Source organism: Mycteria americana, chromosome 23, assembly GCF_035582795.1.
Source record: "Mycteria americana isolate JAX WOST 10 ecotype Jacksonville Zoo and Gardens chromosome 23, USCA_MyAme_1.0, whole genome shotgun sequence".
NCBI classification, from domain to species: Eukaryota; Metazoa; Chordata; class Aves; order Ciconiiformes; family Ciconiidae; genus Mycteria; species Mycteria americana.
Window position 1 is genome coordinate 2,054,185 of NC_134387.1, and position 21,631 is coordinate 2,075,815.

Genomic DNA, 21,631 nt, shown 5'->3' on the forward strand with positions numbered 1-21,631 from the left:
CAAAATGGTCACCGACAGAGTTTGTGTGCCTGTGGCCAGAACATCAGGGCCCCATAGTTGTACGTGGGTCTGACGCTCATCTGTATTATACCTCAGCACTCCCAGGTACATTTAAAAAAAGTACTTCTCAGTGCCTGGTTAGGATGTTCAGCAGTGCATCTGCAAGCTCTCTGCACGGCAGTAGGCTTTATCTTCTTTAGTTGGAAATGAGTCATTTCCCTGTACTGTACAGAGATGCCCAATTTCCTTGGAAATTGTTCAGTTCTGCAGAGTCCCCAGAAATCACTGATTATAGGACTCTCTTTTTGCACTGGGTGTTTTACCTCAGCCTTTAATAGATGCCTGGGGATCTTTCACAAGTTAGAGTAATTAAAAAAAAATGGATAGAAGCAACTGAGACTTTACCCAGTTCACATTTAATCTGAAGGGCAAATGAACCTTCTGTATGGACCATTAGCAACTCCTCATATAGCCCCAAACCACAGCCGCGCAAGGTTTAATGAAGATTAAAGCCTGTTAAATGAAAAAGGACTGCTTTCAGTTAGCTGACTAGCTGAAATGATTGCCGTTCCAGCCGTGTGGACTTACGGCGTCTCGTACATGACACTTGGAAATGAGGTGCAGATAGGAGCCACTCTGCAGCACCCTGCAAACTATGGGTGAAGGACGGTGGTCAAGGAGGACTTTGAGGTCTGCAGGGTGGGCTTGTAGGTCCTTACCTACAAGAACTGCTGAGAACAAGGATGATGGAAGAGGTGTAGCATTAACTGTAATGAAGAGGCACAGTGGCTCAGCAGAAAAGCAACTGTACAGTGATGTACTTTTAGATCTGTGTATCCAACGTGCTAAATATTATCACCAGCAATTTTACTTGCCTGTTCTGAGAGCCATATGTATCTTAAAAGTCTTCAAACATTGGGCGGAAAAACAATTGGGTCTGTTTACAACATGCTGATCCAGTCTCGTTGGCATTGCTGGAAGGCTGTGCCCAAAAGCCAGCCCATTCAAGCAAGGTAGCGACGCAGGAAAAAGAAAAAGGGCTGTGCAAAGGGTAAATATTTTTGCCATCCCACAGAAACCAGGGCCTGCCTAGCCTATCCGCTTGGGACAGGAGCTTGTCAGCAGGATGGCTGTAGTTATTACCATAATACAGGAAATAATAGTCATCGGGAAAACGCAAGCATGCTCCGGTTTCCTCTTCTGCTCCAGTCAGAGGGGAGGAAGGAGAGCGGTGCTGTCATGGAGGCATTCCTCTGGCAGCCGTGTGCTCCTCGGGGTTTTGTATTCTGGGTGGCAGGCTGGGAAAACCAATTTTTGCCATTTTAATGTTTCCCTCTGCTGTTTGAAACCCCAGCTCTGGCCTTCCCTGTTAATGCATGTGGAAAGGAGAGGAGCCAGCTGCTGCGGACGCCGTAGGCTGGAAAAATCTTCTGATTTCTCAGAAAAAAGGCTGAAAGGAATCCAAAGTGCATTTAAAAGAAATTTCACGAGATTGAGCTAAACTAAGCTTCTCTGAAGCCTGACCCAAGGGCTTTGAGCTCTTTGGATGAGCCACGTTGCTGCTTATGAGCATCTTGCTGCAAGCTGCGTGAGGTACTGGAGCGGGGAGGAGGAGGAAGATGTAATTTAATAGTAAATCTAAGGCGCAGGCTTTACAAAACCAACGGCTAGGTTTAAAGTAGTCAACGAGTTTTGAGGGCTGGGGATATCTGGAGTTAATTTTTAGTTTTATTTGAGGCTCTTGAATCAGGCGCTAGCAGGGCCTGTGTGAAGACAAGCCTCGTACTTCAGGTCAAGCCCAAGATGTCACTGCAGGGGACTTTTATTATTATGACACGACAATGTCAAGTTTAAGCGCACTGTTTCGAAAATAAATGTAAATAGCCGTCGCCAGGTGCAGCGAGGTGCCAGCGCGGGCCGCGGCTCGTCGCTGACAGGATTTCTGCGCCCATCCCTCCCAGCGAGGGGAAGAAATGGCCCCCGGGCACCTTCTCCTCTCCCTCGACCTGCCGGGGACCCCATCCCCGCCGGCCGGGCTGAGGGGAAGCCTCCGCACCGGGGTCTCGCCTCACGGCCCCGCCAAAACGTCGCCCCCCCACCCGCGCCCCCTCCTCTCCCCCCCCCCTCCTGGCAGGGCCGCGCTGCATGCTGGGAGTTATAGTCCCCCACCGCGGCGGTGCGGCCCCCACCCCAACTACCGCCTGGTGAACGGGAACTACCGCTCCCAGGGTGCCGCGCGGCGGGGCCGGCTGCCGCCATTCCACCTACCCCCCACTGCCCCCCCCGCAAAAGGGGCACTCGCCCCTCCGCCGCGCTGTGGGGCGCGGGGTGACGGCCGCGCTCCGGGGTGGCTCCGCCGGCAGGGGGGACATCCTGGGGCGGCGGGGCCGGGCCGAGCCCTCCGGGCTGGCGGGGGCGGCGCTCCCGCCGGCAGCCGGGACTTCCTGTGACAGCCCATTTCCTGGTCGGATGGGGCCGGCGGGGGGTGGTGGCGGCGGCGGGGTCGGTCCCTGACGGGCTCGGTGGCCGCCGGGAGCTCCGCCAGGCAGCGATGCGGGCTCCGGGCCCTGCCGGCAGGCGGCCCCCGCCGTGACCCGCCGCGGGCAGCCGGTGGGGTTGCGGCAGGCCGGCCCTGGGAGCCGCTGCGGGGTGCATGGAGGCACCCCTCGTCCGCAGAGAGGTACCGGGCGGGGGGCCCTGTCAGGGGCCCTGTCAGTCAGGGCTCCCCTGAGGGGGCTGCGGTGGCCCAGGCCGCGCTGTGGGGATAACCGCCTTTCCCCTCCCGTTATCCCCCCTGTGGTTTTGCAGGTGTGAATCCCCCGGAGGACAGCGCGCCTGCTCTGCTTGGCCCCACAAGGCGAGCGGCCCCGCGTCCCCCTCACCGGCCCCGGCCGGGCTGCAGGAGGAACAAGGAGGGGGTTTGGGACCTTAAAAATAGCATCGCCCCCGTAAGCAGGCAGCCGCTGCCTCCTGAGAAATGAAGAAGTTTTTCGACTCGCGTCGGGAGCAGGGTGGCTCTGGCCCTGGATCGGGCACCAGTGGCGGCGGCGGCGGCAGCGGTGGCCCGGGCAGCGGGTACATCGGCAGGGTGTTCAGCATCGGCCGGTACCAGGTGACGGTGGACGAGGTGCTGGCGGAAGGTAAGACCCCAGTGCCTTTTGCAGAGCGCTCTGCCTTTGCTTCTTTTCCCTCCCCCTTTCCCTCACAAAGCTGGGAAGGGAGGCTTTGGCCTTTCCTGTGCACTCCGCCTCCCCTTCTATCCCTAGCTCCCCTAATATTTCATTGTCCTTGACAGACTTGCAATCCAGTGGCATCTGCAAGCTGACATTTGTTGGTCTTCCCATGTGTAAACCCAGTGTGGGTTTGCTGGATTTGGTTTGGTTTCAGTTTTTTTTTAATGCTTTAGAAATTGAGGGGATTTCAGAAGTTAATTGTTTCCCACCTTCCCTAAACTGGCAGTTTAAAAAAAAAAAAAACCCAAACCAAAAATGTCAATGCTTTGGTGCAGAACAAGGTGCTGTAAATAAAGCAAGTGGTGGCCTTCACTCTAACTTTCTTCAGCCAGTTGCCTCCTACCTTAAGCACAGAGGAATAAAACACTGGAGTAAATTTCTTGTAGGTATGTTATGCACACAGGTAGGCTGAATAGAGCTAGCTGTGATCTGGGATGAGGGATTTCTGTTTGTGTGGGGTTTCATAGGGGAAACAGTAATCCCAATTGCATTTTTTTTTCCAAATAAAACAATTAAAGAACTAGAAATGAACAGTAGGGATTATAAAACTCTTTACGTGTATAGTCCTTGCAGTGCAGCAAGCTGCTGGTGGGATTTTTTTTTAATTGTAACCAGCACTGCTGCTTTAACTATCATTTTACATTTCATTTGTTTGGGCTATAAGGAACCTTATGAATGGCTCTGGCTGGTAACCTTAGCCTCGACCTTCAGAGAGATGTTGGCCTCCTTAGACCTGCTCCTGGTCCATCTCCTGCGCAGCATCCTTTGCGATTTCAGTCAAAACAGTGTTTTGTTTTGATCTTGTAATTGCAAAAGAGAGGGTAGCTGCTGTATGAGAGCTGAGTGGGAGGACCTGTGTTGGCTTTTACAGAAAGAACCCTAAAATGGAAAAGGGACTCTGTGTACACTGTGTGCCTTCAGGTTTGTAAAAGTCACCATGATGTACAAGAAAACAGATCTGTGACCATCTTTTAGACATGGTTTCTGATATGTTCTGCTGCATGCTGAGCTGAGAGGAGCACCGGAAACAGCCCTTCAACTAGTAACTATAGTGATTTTTTTTTTCTGACTTGAAATTTGCAATATAGGTTTCCCTTGGCTGATATTTCTAAGGCCCTTTTTGGACCTAGGAGCTTAGGAACTATATGAGCTAAACCTGAGAAGCTGTCACAGTCTTTTTTTAATGCAAGCTGGCCTCATCCTGGTAACATGGGGAAACAGAGGCTTTTTTTGCTGATGAATAATCTGTTGGCAGGTTCTGCCCCGGTGCTGACAGCACCAGGAAGCGAGCCTGTGTGTCACTGGGCTCTCTCGGCAGGCCTAAGCTACGGCCCCCGAAAGTGCGAGGTGGTAGCACAGATTGCGCGGGAGAAGTGCCTCCCCTCTGTATCTCGCTGTCCTGGAGGAACTGCTGCTTGTGAGGGCTTTTCCCTGTGGCTCCTGGATTCTTGGCCGGCCTCTGCAATGGAGCATGGCCTAGGGTTGGCTACAACTTTTAGATCTGCACACACAGGCCAAGCAAGGTGCAGCAGGCCTGTAAAATGGGTCCTATGTTCTCTGCCTGACCACGCTATAAGGCAAAGGAAGTTCTTTTGGTGAAATGTGCTACGCAGGTATTTTCCTCACAGTTAGACTCCTGGTGTGGGCAGTCTGAAAAACCTCTGTGTGGTGAGCGAAGTCTCTGAGGGGACAAGAGCACGGTGGCTTGTAGGTTGTCGCCTTTTGATGGGAACAGAGGGGTGAAAATGCCATTTCCTTTATAGGAAAGGTAAGTCATTGGGGGAGTCAACAAGCGTCAGAAGTGCTGCAGCTTTGCATACTTCTGGCCTTCTGGTGTAGCTGCGTGTGCTCCCCAAGTGCTGGTAAACAGCATTTTTTCACTGACTCAGCTGGAGACCTGTGGTGCTCTCAGCAACCTGGTCCCTGCACTACTGGTGTCTGAATCCTCGGCTGGAAAACTTTTTTGTATCTGCAGTGAATTTTGATGGTTCAGCAGTGTTGAAAAGGCAACTTGTGAAGCCTTGGCTATTTCTGCTAAAAGGAAAAGTCCCCTGGGAAGCCCTTTGTAGGAGGAGGAGGAGTATTCTGTCTGGGAAAGAAACATCTCTCATCCCCCTTGCTTTAGAAGGGAGAGGAGAGGCCTGTGTTTTGGTGCAGCATGCGAAGCCTAGAAAATAAGAGACGTAAAAAGTGGCTTAAAAGAAAGAGTCTCTGAAATGATGATGAATGGTGTGGGGGAGACTCGAGTTGCAAGCCTGAGGAACTGGTTGAGCCAGAACTTTTGGAATTAAAGTGTTGGGATTTACTTCTTTCTGTCAAAGCTGTCTCTGGTCACCCTCAATTCTGCTGAGCAACTCTGCTGAAGATGACTGCTCACTGGCCCAGGATGGGAGTCCTTAATGCAGGCACTGTGAGGTGTGCCAGATGGCAGATGTCTCCACGTGCTCGCAGTCTCTTGCGTAGATCCCCCAAAATACTCGCTGCGGTTAGGTACACCCCCCACCCCCTTAAAAATAGTTGTGTCTGGATACTTGCTTTCCTGGGTGGGGAGGAACGTGCCTTCCTTTTGGAAGGAAGTAGATGGGAATAATACAGAAGGAACTTGAATGGTGATTTGTCCGTGGTGTTATAATACGGTGAATCAGTGTTTCTTTTTCTTTCTTTTTTTTTTTTTTTTACAAACAATATATTGCAATAGGCGATTCTTAGCTGAGTCTTTGTAGACATCTTGCTCTAATCCATATAATACCATGAATAATCTCTTGAAAAATTCCCCTCAAAGTTTGCATGAGGATTAACTGCTGTGGGAGGTCAGCACTGCTGGCCTTGGAGTTCTGCAAGGCCAGGGTTAAAGTCGGTGGCATCAGCGTAGTGCTCCAGTATGGGCTGAGGGGACTTGTTACTGACTTTAAGGTGACGGGTGTTTCGAGGAGCTGAGGTGAATACCCAGGAGGCATTTGAGTGTGTGGGTGAGTCAGGCTACTATCTTACTGTTTTGTTTGTGAAAAGAAACCAAAACAGTGTGACCAAATTGGATGCTGCTTTTCGTTTCTGCCTGTGTGTAGGGGGGGGAAAAAAAAAACCAACCCACCCCAAAAACCCACACTGGAGCTATAAGGAGGATGGTGTCTCTGCGATGAGGACCTGAGCAGCAGAAACATTTAGAAGGATGTTGCCAGAAATCAGAAATTTGCGAAGGAGTTTGTGGGACGTGCATGTGTGGCAGAGTACCACAAGCCACATGTATTCCTCTGAGCAAAACCAAACCAGGTGGGGATTGCCCCAGTGTCCAGTTTTCACGGGGCTATGGTTTGTGTTACTCTGAGTTCCGGCAAGATTGTAAGAGCGCTGAATTGATCCAAGGTACGTAAGCATTGATGGGGTGCATGTTCGAGCTAGGATTTTTTTTGTCTTGTCTGCTTCTAGCAAAAGATACAAGCTACGTTTCTTCAGGTCTGTGAAAAGTCAATTTTTCAATTAGTAGCATTTTTCTGAAGGTGCTACTTGTAGTCTTTTCCCTTTAAAATGTGTAAGTTAGGGGAGTCAGGTTTAATAATTGTCAGATATTTCACTGAAATTTTTTCAGATATGTGCCTGTGTGTGTGCTGCTAGCTAATATATATTTCAAAGCATTTAATGGTAGATGTTATAAACCAAAGCAAAATCGGCTTAAATTTGCCAGCTATATTTTTTACTCCGTTTTGAAAAAATGGACATTGTGAGAAGGTTTCATCATGGTTTTCTTTAGCAGACCTGCGGGCCAACGTGTGTGTGAAGAGCTTGGCAAAGCTGTGAATGCACAACCTGTGCCCAGTGCGGGAAGGTGGCCCCCTGAGCTGCCTAAATGTGTGGTTGGGCTAATTGCAGAGGACTTCTGCTGACCCCTGCCTAGCTTACCCCCAGCGCTCCCTTTCCCTGGAGCAGGCAGCACCATAACCTGGAGTCACTATCATCCTTTAAAATTACACATGAGCTGCTTCTGAAATAACTTCCCTTTAAAACAAACCCCATCTGAGGTAAATTTTGCAGATTTACATGGTCCTCAGCCCAATTCCAGTGTGGTTGGGTTTGAGACATCACTTTGAAGTGTATTTTGTCAGTTATTTCCTTCTAGCTTCTCCCAAGTGCCAGCTGCTAATCAGCTGACCAGTGACATTTGGATTAGGAATTAAACTATCTCTCCTCTTGGAATGGGACACGTGATTTTTACTTTTTTTTCCCCCCATTGCTTTTCCTGTGTACCTTGTGAGGCAGGGCATGTACGCTGTGCTCTGCACTGCTAGGTAGGATATTGGCTTCTCTGTGTTTTAGCAGTCTGCTTTTTTGAGTGTACAAGCCAGGCAAACTGGTGAAGAATCCCAAGTGAGTTATTTGGTAAATGTCACCAAGTGCTTTGGTGCTTTTAGCAGCACAGATTTTGCTGGGGCAGAGTGTGCGCCATGTCCCTAGATGTAATCAGGAAGGAAAGGAAGGTGTTAGTGGATTTAACTGTGTAAGAAGTTGTGTAGCCCAGAGACTGGCATTATCTAGCCCAGCTTGTAAGTTTTATGCAACATGTCAGAGAATGGGTCTGGGATTGTACACGGGGGTGGCTAGTTTCTTACGTAACAGCTGTATTAGCTAAAACGATATTTAATGGCAGTGTTAGCCCAGTGCAGTGATGGGAGGATGAGTTTTCTGCAGTTGTCTTCCCAGGGAAGAGTCTCCCATGTTAAAACAAAATAGTTTCTAACTCAAGCAGTCCTGCAACAGCCTTATGAAGTTGTCAATTACTTAGTATAAGAAAGCCTAGTTTTGGGATTCTGGCTGGGGAAAATACAGGGTTTAACTATCCAACTTGGGTCTTGCAGAAGTGTTCTAGTAGTTATATATGAATGGGATACTAACCTCTGGTTGTGACACCAGCAATGATGTTTTGGGATCTAAGGAGAACATGTATTGCCATAATGTTTTTATTGTGTCGTGGGCCTTCTCCCTGTTGTACAGGAACTTGTCAGCAGTTGAAGAGAGCAGGTGGTAAGTTATAAATGTGCTGAAGACAAGCTGGAATCCCCTTTGGGTTTAGCACTTGCTGCCTTCCAAGCTCACCCACCTGCATTAATCATGGCTAATAAGGGGTCAGAACTGAGTAGGTGCTGCAGACTTGCATTGAGACTGGAAGCTGTTTCCTTTGAAGGTGACTTCTTTTCAGTGAAAATAGTGATTTGGGCAGACTGAGGCTGTGCCTGTTGGAACAGCAGCTTGCCAGCTGCAGGACTTGCTGCTGCTCTTCTGGAAAGTCACAACCGATTTGCCTTCATTTGTACTGAGTAAGTTGTTTACTCGTGTTTCACATGTGGAAGGAGGCAGGAAGTCTCAGAGGAGAAACATGCTATAAGCAAACTCAGTTTACAGAGGAGTTCTCTTTTGATAACGAGAGGTAACTGAATAAGTAAGTTTCCCAGGAAAGCACGCCTTTTTTTCTTGGGTGGGGGGTAGTGCAGGATGTCCTTGTGGCAGTATCTTTTAGGAAACATACCTCCTCAAATCAGATACTGGCTGCTGTACTTTTTTGAATGTAGGAACAATACTGACAGTGATTTACAAGCACGAGGAAAAGATTTGGAAAGGCTTAAGTGAAACACAGTTGCAAAGTAATTCTCTCTCATTTGTGGCTTTTTATCATTAGGGAAACTTTCCTTTTCTTCTTTTGTGGGAGGTCCAGGAATTGCCACTAAATGAAAGGAAGGTTATTGTTAGCTGCCTACAATATGATGCAGTAGAATGAAAGCAGAGGAGAGCTGCTGCAGCTCCTCTAAGGAGGAGCTCTCGCTATCCTGTTGCCAGAGCATCTGAGCCCTGGCACAATCTAGGAAAAAGTCCTTCCGTTCCTTTCAGGGCTGCTGGGAAATAATATACTGAGTTATGAAGGTGAAGCAATGCAGAGTATGTGTGGCCAAGTCAGGAATTGATCTCTGGCCTTCCAGATTGAGTGCTTTAATTGCAGTCTGTGTTTTCTCTCAAATGCTGCCTCTGTGTGTTTAAATGGGCATGCTCTTGGCACACGTGGTTTGGGCATAAAATTACACTTGCTCTGTGGCAGAACCCATGCTGACATCAGGACCCTGGGCCATGTGTCACAGGATTGGATTATAGACTTTTTTGGAACAAGATGCTCATAGCATCTGGTTTGCTTCATGATTTTGCAGAAACAAATGACGTACTGGTGATGGGTGATCTCATAGATTAAGAATAAAAAAAAAGCCATCAGCAGCTGAGTTCCCCAAGCAGAGACTTTGCGTGCATGTACATCCACCCCACAGCTGAGCTGGAAGCTGGTGCTGTGAGGAGGACAGGTAGATCTGATCTTCATTTATTCACTGTTAGGAACATGCTGGTTTTAATTCCTATTTGGTATTTGTAGGGCTGTAATAGGGAGCTGACCCCAAAATGTGCCTGTGTGAACTTAAAGTAATCTGGCATGCTGTTCTCGAGGGTGTGAGTAAAATATATGGTCTTCTGAAGCAATCTAAATGCACAGCTGTTATTCAGATGAAATCTTAGCTTGTATCTCCTTCACTTGTGTAAGCTAAATGATGCTTGCAAGGTTGACGTGTGCTTTTACTGCACAACTCTAATGGCAGCAGTAAAATAAACTCGGAGCTTGTCTCTTGAAGAAGTGCAGAACGCTACATGAGAAGCATGATGTGGCCTGGTTCGTGCGGGCTTTCCCTGAACATCAGTTTCTGTTCAAAGCACCCTAGCAAGCAAGATGAACCCTTGGTTTGATGTGGTATACCTGTTTTTGTGACTTTACTGCTATTCTGGATTGTGCGTGGAAGCTATTCAGATGTTGCGGGAGTGAGAGTGATGTAAAACTCAGACTTTCAAAGTGTTCTAAAATACTTAAAATGAACACAAATAATCAGTGCTGATGTGAGAGGAGCACGGCAGTGCAGACCTATTGCTTTATGTGTCTTCTCTGCGCGACCGACCTGCTAAGTCAGTGATACTTTAGTTACCTGTCATGAGCCTCTGAAGGATTAATTGCTTCTGACTTGTGAAGTGCTTCAGAAATAAAGACCTTCTCTTTAGCTGCTGCTTAGGAGGAGTGAGCTGGATCGATAGGAAATCCCTGCCTTATGACTGCATTGTGTTCACATAAAGATATTTGTGGCTGCTGTTGATCCTTGGGCTCTGGTCTAATAACTCTTTTTGTGACCTTTGGCAAGAGGTATCTAATACCAGAGGATATGCAAATGGTTGGTGGCATGAAAGATACGGTGAAATTCTTAAAGAAAATATCCCTTTAAGTTAGGAGAAGGATCTGTGAAAGCACATCTGTGCGTGGATATACTTGTGTGCTAACACACCTGCCTTTCTTTTTTAGCTGGATATTGCATTACTTCTCGTTAGGGAGGCATACATGTGGTGTGCAGAGAGTAAATGAATAACAAAGAATAGCCAGCCCTCTAGGATTCAGCACAAATAGGCAGGAGATGCTGGCTGAAGGGAAGAGGCAGTGCCATGTCTCTTTGGGGAGAGAGTTGGGGTAATGGCAGGAGAGTGGCTGGAAAGGTGCCTGGTAGAAGAGGACCTTGGAGTGTTGGTCTACAGCTGGCTGAATATGAGCCAGCAGTGTGCCCAGGTGGCCAAGAAAGCCAATGGCATCCTGGCTTGTATCAAAAATAGTGTGGCCAGCAGGAGCAGGGCAGTGATTGTCCCCCTGTACTCGGCACTGGTGAGGCCGCACCTCGAATACTGTGTTCAGTTTTGGGCCCCTCACTCCCAGAGAGACATTGAGGGGCTGGAGCGTGTCCAGAGAAGGGCAACGGAGCTGGGGAAGGGTCTGGAGCACAAGGCTGATGGGGAGCGGCTGGGGGAACTGGGGTTGTTTAGCCTGGAGAAAAGGAGGCTGAGGGGAGACCTCATCGCTCTCTACAGCTGCCTGAAAGGAGGCTGTAGCAAGGTGGGTCTTGGTCTCTTCTCCCAAGCAGGAAGAGATAGGACAAGAGGAAATGGCCTCAAGTTGTGCCAGGGGAGGTTTAGATTGGATATTAGGAACAATTTCTTCGCCAAAAGGGTTGTCAAGCATTGGAACAGGCTGCCCAGGGAAGTGGTTGGGTCACCATCCCTGGAGGTATTTAAAAGACATGTAGATGTGGCACTTGGGGACATGGTTTAGTGGTGGACTTGGCAGTGCTGGGTTAATGGTTGGACTTGATGATCTTAAAGGTCTTTTCCAACCTAAACGATTCTATGATTCTATGGCTCAGTCACAGGGATGGAAAGGTTCTGTCTTTGCAGGATCCCCATTGCTTTGACTAGAGTTCTGCGAATGTCCCATTAAGCAACTTACACATTTGAGAGGTACCTGCTAAACTCATCTGACGTCTCTGTGCCTCAATTCCCCCCTGCAGTGCAGGTAGTGTCAGCAGGATGCTCATAACCATGTTGGAGAGGAGGTGATGTGGATGCTAGCTGATGTGCACTGAATATTCCCTGGGAATTTCAGCAAGTTGAGTGTGTTTTGACTTAAGCCACATATTTGTTACAGCCCTTTTACAAGTCAGTGAATGCAAGATGACACAAGAAGCCAACCCCAGTTGTCAGCTGGTAAGATCCTACTAATTCTCATGTTCTTTTTTTTTTTTTAAATTGATTATGTTTGTAAGGAAATTAAAAAAAAAATGCATCGCAGAGCACTGATGTGGAGTGCCAAAGGATGAAGGAGGGACAGTATGTCAGAGAGAAAGGGAAGGGGCAGTACAGACTTGGGTCAGACTCGGTCCTGGGGTGCCTTGAGTGCATATTTCTGGCAAGAAAAATTCTGCTGAAAGTCAGAGCCTTTCTTTTGGCCTTTACCTGTTGCTTTTGAGTTAGAAGATGTACTTAGATATGTGAATATGAGTTTACCCTTCTGCTTCTATACTCGATTACCAGTTGTAGTTTGAACTGTTGTGCTGTCTCTGCTATTCAGCACCTGTGTGTTGGGTGTCATACAACTTGTGGTTCCCCTTCCCTTCTCTGCAAAGCAGATAAACAGATGGTGGAGGAAAGGCTTATCAAATTATTTTACAAAGGAGAAACTGAAGCCCATGAAGATGTAGCAATTTGATAAGGGCTATGTAGGAAAGCAGCGATGAAGCCTTGTATTAAATGCAAATGTAACTCCTTGTCTGGTGTTTTAACCACGGTGTCATTAATATTCATGTCACCATAGTATCAAGGAACTTTTATCATGAACTAGGGCCCTGTGTCACATAATGCAAACACAGAACAAAGACTGTCCATACTCCTGGGAGATGCCTGGTTGCCCTTGCCTGTGCTTGCTGAGGCTCAACATTTGTGTTCGGTACCAAAATATGCTCGTGTGCTGCCGCCTTCGGAGACGTATTGAGAAAGACGCATTGCTAGATGCAAGCAGCTGTAATCTTACAGCTGATGATGACGTGATAATTAACACGCAGTATCTTCTAACGATCTGATGTTATTCAGAGACCACAGGAAACACAAGCTCAACCTTGCTCACATGGCGTTCACAGAACATGTGACAGGATTAAACATGTATTGGATTTTTTTAAAATTAAAATGATGCTATTTTTGGAGTGGGACAGATGGTGGTTTTCTACCTTTTGCTTTTGTTTGAAACTTAACAACATAAGAAGCACTTACATTGTACCTTCGAAGCTTTTTCTGCTACCGAGTCGGCTAGAAATGCATATATTGGTATATGTAAGTTGGGATTCTCAAGCAGTTATGTAAGTTCATTTGAGCTGATGAATTAAATCCCTAATAATGATGGGGCTTGTGAGCAACAGTCACAAGGCTGCAGGTTCTGGACCTCTGCAACCCTTTCCTGTTTCTGGACATCTGACAAATGAACAGACAGGCATATGCCTGTTCATATCTCTCTCCTTCCTCACCTGTGTATATGTGGAAAAAACTCAAAGCCCTGCTTCATGTAGGGCTGATTTTTTTTTTTTTTTAATTTATTTTGTTTTTCCCTGTGCTGAATGATGGATACTGTGTGTTCCTGACTGTACCTAGTGGTTTGAGTTCCCTGAGAGCTGCCTGGTGGGATAGTAGATACCTCTCCCCATGCTTGGCATGTACTGAGGAGTTGAAAAGTTCATTGCTGTCTTCAGGGTTTGATTAGCATATCCTCTTCTAGAGGAATATTATGTAGCCCTTAAGTTGTGTTTTCCTGTTACTCAGTGAGATGGCACTTCTGTGGCTCAAAAGTATACCTGTAGTTATATGGGAGACCTGAAAAGGTTGAAATCTGGATTCCTGGGTTTAAGCAGAAGAAACTTGTTTGTCACAAACCTCCATACACTGTTGTGAAGCTCTTACAGTATTGTGTTAGCTGTAAGTTTGAGCTTTTCCTAGAATGTATGTATTAGGGTTTCTCTTGTATTTTTCATGCCGCTTTGCTCACTAGGGATGTCTGGGTGCTACCATAGTAATCAAAATTCCTAAATGTCTAACTTGTCTGTTGCCATGAGCTCTCTTTGGATGCTTGCATAATTGCTTCCCAAATGGAGTTTGCTGTTACCATAGCACTTAAGGGCTCCAGTAAGCCCGCTCTGGCTGGCCTTTGCAAGCAAGTCCAGTTAAAAACCAGCCCCAGCCCTGGCTAGCTTAGTCTTGCTCTCTCCTTCTCCCTACCTCCAGCTACAACCTGCTCTCTGCTCAACTAGTTTTGTTTTTTCTCTCGTCTCCTGTCGACGTGATTCACCACTTCCTTGCCTTTCCAGTGAAGGTTTTCAGCAGCATGCAGTTGCTGCAGCTTCTTGCTGGCTTTGCAGTTCCAGTCATGTTCACTCAAAAACAGTCATGCTCCGCAGCATGTTTATGCCATTGCTAATTTCACTTGGAGATGAACGAGGTCTCAGATGCTATTAGCAGCTGCTTGGAATAATAGCAGCCGAAATGTGCTTTTTAGAGGGCTGACTGATAACTAAACAAAAGATATTTTTTTTTTTTTAAGCTGTGAGTTATTCATGACCCATTAATTTTTTTTTTTTTTTTAGTCTTGCAGTGGAAGTTCAAGGACTAAAATTGTCACAATAGAGAGGGACTGAGTCTGCTTTGCCAAGTAATCTACTTGGAGGCAGTGTATCTTGCTGCATAGTAATAAAACACTGCTTCATCAGCTTTGGGTTTCCAAGTCTGCCTGTCAGGGAGGAATGGAGTGGATGCACGGGAATGTAAAGAGGAGCACATGCCTAGCAAATCTACCCATGGGAACATCTAAACGTGCTTCCTGCTGTGAAGGCCAGTACAGTTCCATAGCCTTTAGCGAGTTGCTATTTGTTTTGAAATTGCTCTCACAAATACTGTGAGACTTTAATACCCCTAAATTAAGGGGTCCAGGCTGTGTTCTGACTGTGTTCTTGGAGGACGGGTAGTGTGACAAGCTATTGCTGCCCTTGGACTAGAGCTTTTGAAAAGGGAATGCAGAGTTAATGCTCAGGATGAATCTTGCCCACTGATTATTTTAGGCTTCTAATATGCTGTTGCATGCCAGAGATGAATTTCCCCTACTCCCCCCACCGTTTTTTCTCCCCTCCGTTCTCTGCTATATTGTGATTTACAGCTTCCTTTTTTGACTTTCTCCATGAAACTGTCTGGGAGTTGAAGGGGCATCATCTAGGGGAGAGGAGTGGCCTCTTAAAGATCTGTAATGAGACAGGGTCCTGAAAAATGCCAAGAAATGAAGCTAAACAGCTTTAAATCAGACCTATCAAAATAAAACCCAGAGAAGTGAGGAAGAGGCAGTTAAGCTTTTTCCGTGTCATCAATGTAGTGAAAATGCCTGTGACTATATAAATATTTTGTGGCTGTTTGCAGTTGTGAGCGTCATAGCTAATAAACTAAATGTTCACTTAAAAAACCTGAAACGATCCCTAGCCAACCAGTCTTGCTCTCCTAAAATTAGAAGAGGTGAAGACCATGCTTCTGTTCTGTGTTGTGACGTTTCTGGTTCTATTATTTTGCACAACGTAGGCACTTGTGGCCATGACTGCCATGCTAACATTAACTATGACGTCCTGCCTGTTTAAAAAGCGCCTAGAAGAGGGTGGAGCCTGTAAATCTAAATCTGTCTTGTCATGGCCTAGATATTGCAGCAATGACACTAAGCAAGGGCCCTATAATTATGTTGGTAATATTGGATAATCACATTAGGATTCTCAGCTATGGTAAATCTGTGTAGGGCTAGCTATGTCCCTGTTTTGCTGAGAATCTGACCCAGGAGCTCTACATGAGCTTGAGCCTTTGTTTTACCTGGGGGGAAGTCCTTTGCTCTGTTAGATATGCTAGATGCTCTATTAAAGTTTGTCTGGTGGTATTTAAAGATTAGAGCTTAAGCAGTGCTACAGCTGGGGCTGTGAGAGCTACTGCTTTCTTGAGTTGGTAGCGAGAGGAGTTTCCAAAAAGCAGGGCTTTGCCTGCACACCTTGGGCTTTTTTGCAGTATTGGATGCAGATCTTTGCCTTGATGGTGTGTGTTGTCTAATCGATGCTCATGACTCTGGAGATATCTGTTGGGGGTTTTTTTCCTTTTTTTCTTTCCCCTTCCCTCCCACTAAATTAGTTGTGCAGCAGTTGCATGTTGTATCCGGCACAGAGCTGACGCAGATGCTGGGCTTTCCATGCCCGGCGAACTTGCTCAGCATGAAGCTGCCTAACAGATTGTTTCTGGCCAGCAATAGAGGCTCCTCTTATTTTGAGCCAATAGAACATCCAAACTGTATTGCTCATATGTGCAAATTTACTTTGTGGAGACCAAATTCTTTCCAGCTCAAATGTGAGCTGTGTGGAGAATTTCTTGCTGCTTAAAATAGTTATCATTGGTGGAAGAGTGCAGAGCCTTGCGCCCAAACCTTGAGACCTCTGGAGCTGTAGAGCTGCATGTGTAATTCTCTCTGCCACAGGCTGTGTGAAACAGAGGATTGAATGTGAGTTTATGACCTGCTCTGCCCAGAACTGGTATTGGTATGAATGTGAACCAGGTGAACTCAGAATCTACCGTAATTTCCCAACACGGCTTTCCTCTGGCAATAGAACCAAACCTGTGAAGCCCCAGCCTTTGCTAGGAGGAAATGAGTTGTGTACAGTCCTTGCATGCTCTGCAAGGAGGGAAGGTGGATTCATGATTTTATGGGGCTGCTGCCCAGCAAAGTTTGAATATTCTTCAGGAGTTTCTCCTATGCCAGGAGGATGCTGTCCTTGGATAGCTTGACATACAACCTGTGTCCATGTTCCTCATATAGTTCCTTTAGTTAAAGTAACACTAGAAATATTTATAAAATGAGAAGCTGCATCTCCTGTAAGTTCAGTTTAACTAGAAGCTCTCTTGACTTTTTACAGTTGTGTCACTGTTACAATCTTCTTTTGAGTATGGTCATTATTAAATTCCTGATCTTGTTGCAAATATACCTGCTTAGCTAATTTTCCATCTGCTTAGTATCTTATCTGGGGAGATGCAGGTTTCAGCTGATTCTCCTGATTTGTACCTGTTTCAGGTTTCCTGTCTTAAAATCCTAGGTGTCCTTTATGCTTTTATCTAGGTGCTATCTACTTTCTCTGCAGTTCTGAAGCTCTGATTCACTCCTACAACCACTTAAAATGGTCAGAACATGGATGAAATTTGAGTGATTGTGACCATTATGACTTACAGAGCCAAAGATCTTTCAGCTGGAGTTAGTGGTTTGCCTTCTTTTTTTCTTTGCCCTCGAGATAACTCTTAAATGTTCAGACTATTTAATTGGCGGTTGATGTTTCAAGATCTGATTTGGTAAGTTTCCCAGAGCAGTTCTATCTCCACTCCAGTATGAAGCCTTTTAAAGTGCTGTTTAGGGGCAGTGGCAGCAGCTCAAAGGAACAGGCTAACCCACAACTGAAAGTGTAGTAAACCAACCAGAATCTACACTGATTTCTGTTTTTGTTTTAATGGTGTTTAACTCCCTGTGCAGGTGAATGTGGTAAGGTAAGACCCTGAGAGCTGTATCTTTCCTCCTGGAAATGAACGTGGGGAACTTCCCAGGGACTGCTCCTGTGCATGAAAGGAAGCGTGGTACTTTGTTTTCTGCTCTCTCGTTCGCTTCATAGCTCTTAGGCCTATGTGGACTATATGGACTTGTACCTCTGTGTCTTAGAGCCCTTGAGGTGAAGGAGAACCCCTGCAGTACTGTGCAGAGACACTACTTTCTACCCTGCAGAGACCAGTGGTTTGTATTCCTGATATGTAGAGTTCATCTTAATAGCTTGCTCCAAATACTACTCTAGGAGATGCTGGGGCAGGCCTTTTAGATTGAAGTAGTCCCTTAAACTTGGCACTGTTATGCTTTAGCATAAGTCAAGTGACTTAAAATAAAACAAAAACCAACTAAGTAAAGCTTGGCATTTCCTTTGAGGTAGAAAATCTCGGCTGAGAGTAGACCTGTTTAGTTTAGCATTATTATCTGCTTTTCTCAGCTGGAGAGTCTGTTGGCAGGGGATAAGGGTTTTTGTTTTGTTCTTGTTCAGAACTGGACTCTTTGGTTTATAACACACATGTACACACACACAAACACACTCACTGCTTGGAGTTAGAGGAACTTGGGTGTAGTAAGACCAGGAGATCCACATTCAGGCCCTCCTGGTTCCAAGAGACTACTGCTGTTCTGTTGTCTGTGCAGTGTGTCCTGCGTTTCACCTCTCTGTTCTCATTGCCACCTTCAGGAAGTGATTCAAGAAGCACTTCTAGCTGTGGGTTTCTGTGTATGAGCCTGTTCTGTTTCAGCTGGTGGCTGAGCACACCCTGTTGCTACTTTGTGCTTGAGCTTGCAAGCTGTTGACACAGCTTAGCTTAGGTAAAGAAAATCCTGATTTTGTAGCCTGGATCATGGGAAACAAAGACCAATTATGTCCACATACTCCTGAGACATGATGTAGGCCTGTGCCTCTAGGATAGGCTATGTGTTTTCTGTGCATGCAACTTAAGGGTGAATAATCTTTGCTTATATGGATATAAAATAACATGTAAATACCCTAATGTAACCAGGGGATTATGGAATTGGGTGGGAGAGTGAGTCATAGGCATTAATTAAATCCCAAACCCCAAGTGTCATGATGAACAACACTCCAACATGTAGTAATAAAACAACAAAATACAAACACAAAGGAGAACACTAATACAACCACCCCTGCTTCAAGTCTTTTTAATCTTTTTGTGCTAGGTAATCTGGAAAAGATACTCTGGATAGCATACTTCCAGCTGTGCAGGAGGCTGTGGAGAAAAGACTGGCAGTAGCTTGTTGATGCCTGTGGTGTGTAGGGTAAGAATCTGGGGTTGAAATCAAGTCAATGGAGAGTTTGGTGAGACTTCCTGACGGTAAGGGTAACAACACCCCAGGAATAAAACGCTCAAGAGCCTGTGGAGAGTGTGTAAGGAGAGTAGTTATAGAACAGGTTAGACAGACATGTCAGGAATGACTATGGGCATTGTCAGTCCTGCCTGTAAGCGAGAGGCTGAGTCAGGTGAAATCCTGTGCCAGACGGTGACACGGTGACATAGGGCCATGTTTTTTCAGTGAGACAGTCCTGTGTTGCTTACCAGCATCCTATTACAATTTGGAGAGGGTGAAATGAGGCTGGAGAAAGCCTCCCTCTATCCGTTAATCTTGTCATCCTCGACCTACCTGTGTGTGACTCCACTGGGGCAAGAATAAAATCCTCCTTTTTTTATGCAGATTTTGTATGTTAGTCATAAAGCTATAAAACCACTGAGGGAGAGAGAAGTTTGAAGGCCCAAAGCGCTCACCTTTTTGTTTGCTGCTTAGGTGGAGATGACCATGAAAAGGGAAGCAAATATGGGAGGCCATGCTAGTGATCCTGCACTTATCTGTTTAACTGCAGTGAATCTGGTGTCTTCACTCAGGGAAAACTGAAGTGCCCCTTTGCCTGCAGGCTTTATAGTAGCAGACTACCTCCTACAGCCTTCTAAAAAAGCAGAGGGTGTAGGAAACGCTGTTTGACTGCACCAGTGATTAATCTTTCACCAGACCAAAGCAAGCTTGTGAGTAACAGATCTAATGTTCACTTTTAAAACTGGATTTTTGGCAACAGTCAGGGCCCTTTGTGATACCTCGCAGTACTGGGAAACCTCTAAAAATGTTTCTTCCTGTTGGTAATATGTTGTATCATATCCAAAATGTAATGAGAAGGGTTTCTGGGTGAACCTTCAGTCCCATCCTGTTAGGATGACTACCTCTTACTGTGAGATGCCGTGGTTTGAGGTGTCTTTTCTGGACTTTCCCTGGTTGGACACCTGAAGGTGCCCTTCCAGCACAAATTTGCTTTCTGGAGACAGCCTGCAGAGCTCATGTCTGCAAAGCAGAGCTCAGGGACGTGAGCTGTGTAAGCAGGGCCTTTGCTTCATACTGCTGCTTTGAATAGTATGTTGTCACACTGACCCATGTGCTCTTTGGAGAGGTTCTCAATTTTTTGCCTTTTTTTGTTAATTGCAGGTTTTCCTACCCTAGTGGCATCCTGTTTAAGACCATGACTTAAAGAACAGAGGATTTTGTTTGCAAATTGCTTGTGTTTCTGACAATCTCCATCTCAAGGAAGTGGGAGCAGAGATAACGTTCCAGGTTGAACTCAGTAAATCATAGATTGTACCAGTGTCGTCTTTACTATCTTTGATATAGCTGTGATCTTGGATGTTACAGCCCTAACGCAAAGTCTGCCTCATTACTGTGGCTTCTTAATTAAACCTTGAACCACTTGAAAAACAAATCTTGAGGGAGTCGTATTTTTCTTTAAAGGTGTTAATGCTGACATCTCTGTCTAACTTTAAGGGTGTTGTAGATGCTTCATAAAGCAGAAAAAAACAACGTGCAGTGATCCTGACTGTTCAAATTCCTTGTTAAGTATCAAAGCAGAACACTTCACAATACAAATCCCAGTTTGTGGGCGCTTTTGGTAATAAAGAGGGGTAATATTGGAACAGAAAGCTTATTTTGGGGTGAAATATCCTGCCCTGGAAACAAAGAGCTCAGAAGTGATGGAGAAGTTGCATCAAAAGGGGAAAAATGGGATTTGAAATAGTACGGTTTTTAGCAGGTATGCTGCAGTAATACCCTCCTGCTGGGCAATGGAAGAGTGGAATAAAAGATAGCAGAAAGAATATATTAGTGCAGATTAATACTGACAAAAATAGCACTATAATCCTAATGCCCATCGCAGTTGACTAGTGGAACTATAATTAAAATAAAAAGCCTGTATAAAAATTAACCAGCAAATATTTGTCTGTGTGGAGGGTAACACAAGACCATCAGACGAGACACGATCAGTAAGGGACTGTTGCCCTTTGCTTTCCTTCCTGTTATCGCCGTGTTCTTGGGACCGAGTGTGGCGCTTTTTATAGGAGCGGCTGGGCGAGTCTCCTCTTGACAGTGAGGCTTGTGTTGTGATGCACAGTAATGCTTTCTAGCAGTAATGGGAAGTTTTTTTGAAGGTCTCTGCAGCTCAGCAGTGCCAGTGTGGTCTGAGGAGAGAATCTTGGGGCACCTTGGTGTTTTTTCCCTGTTATACAGATGAGTCGCTTACCCATCTTCATCCTTGGTTTATAGGTGGGGAGAACAGAGGCTGGATTATTCTTCCACCTTTGTTGAAAACTGGCACCAAGAGCTGTTGGAGAGAAGCACTGGCACATCTGAGTGCTTTTCCCTGATGTGATTGCAGAGCTTGATGCTCACATTAGCTGAACTTGGACATTGTCTAAAATAATTACAGATGATTGTATTGCTTAACTTCGCCAAAAGTGTTTTCCTTGGCCTTTTTTCTTTGTGTTGAAGAGTAAGGGATTCCAAAGTTGAAGTTTGCTGAAGCCATCTCTGTCCCTGGAAAAGATGCCCCAATATTTTGGTGCTTTATGCTCAAGTTGTATTGTGTGTATACAACTAGGGAAAAACTTTTGTGTGTGTGGTGGTTTTTTTTGTTTTGTTAAATGACTGCATGTTATGCCAGCTAGAGAGAGGTGTCAGAGGTGCAGGCTGGCTTTCTCAGTACAGCACCAGAGAGAAAATGGTTCTGGTGTTGCCAAGTGATGATGTCCAGTGATGGGTAATGTGCAGTGTCTGTGTGTCAGCTGGTTGTGACTACGATCATGGGAAAAATAAGTGCTGGGAACTATGTTTTAGTAAAGCTTCGGGAATGGTGAGCTGCAAACACCCCGTGCAAGGGAGTCGGTATGGTTTTCCTGTAACTGGATCACAGCATCCTGACCTGGGGGGGGGGAGTTGAGTGAGCCTGCCCCTTGTACTTAGGAAAGTAAATGCTAAGGAAGTTCTTCTGGCTTGTGAGATAAGGCAAACTATGACATAATTCTTGATGGATAAGAATCGATAAGTATTCGGATTGTGCAAA

At 45.9% G+C, this 21,631-nt stretch overlaps 1 protein-coding gene across 18 annotated transcripts in view; it reads left to right on the forward strand.

Annotated features, from left to right (window-relative positions):
* The first annotated feature begins 2,510 nt into the window (after nt 1-2,510).
* AAK1 (AP2 associated kinase 1) overlaps nt 2,511-21,631 on the forward strand; it is an 86,274-nt gene continuing 67,153 nt past the window's right edge. For 17 of the 18 annotated variants that reach the window (XR_012778707.1, XM_075523689.1, XM_075523694.1 and 14 more), the window contains exons 1-2: nt 2,511-2,680; nt 2,809-3,140. Coding sequence is in view for 17 of the 18 variants with exons in the window: in XM_075523689.1 (XP_075379804.1) it covers nt 2,978-3,140 (163 nt within the window). In the remaining variant the exon portion in view is untranslated. Of the gene's footprint in view, nt 3,141-21,631 lie in introns of all 18 variants that reach the window. The other variant, XM_075523690.1, reaches the window with a different exon arrangement.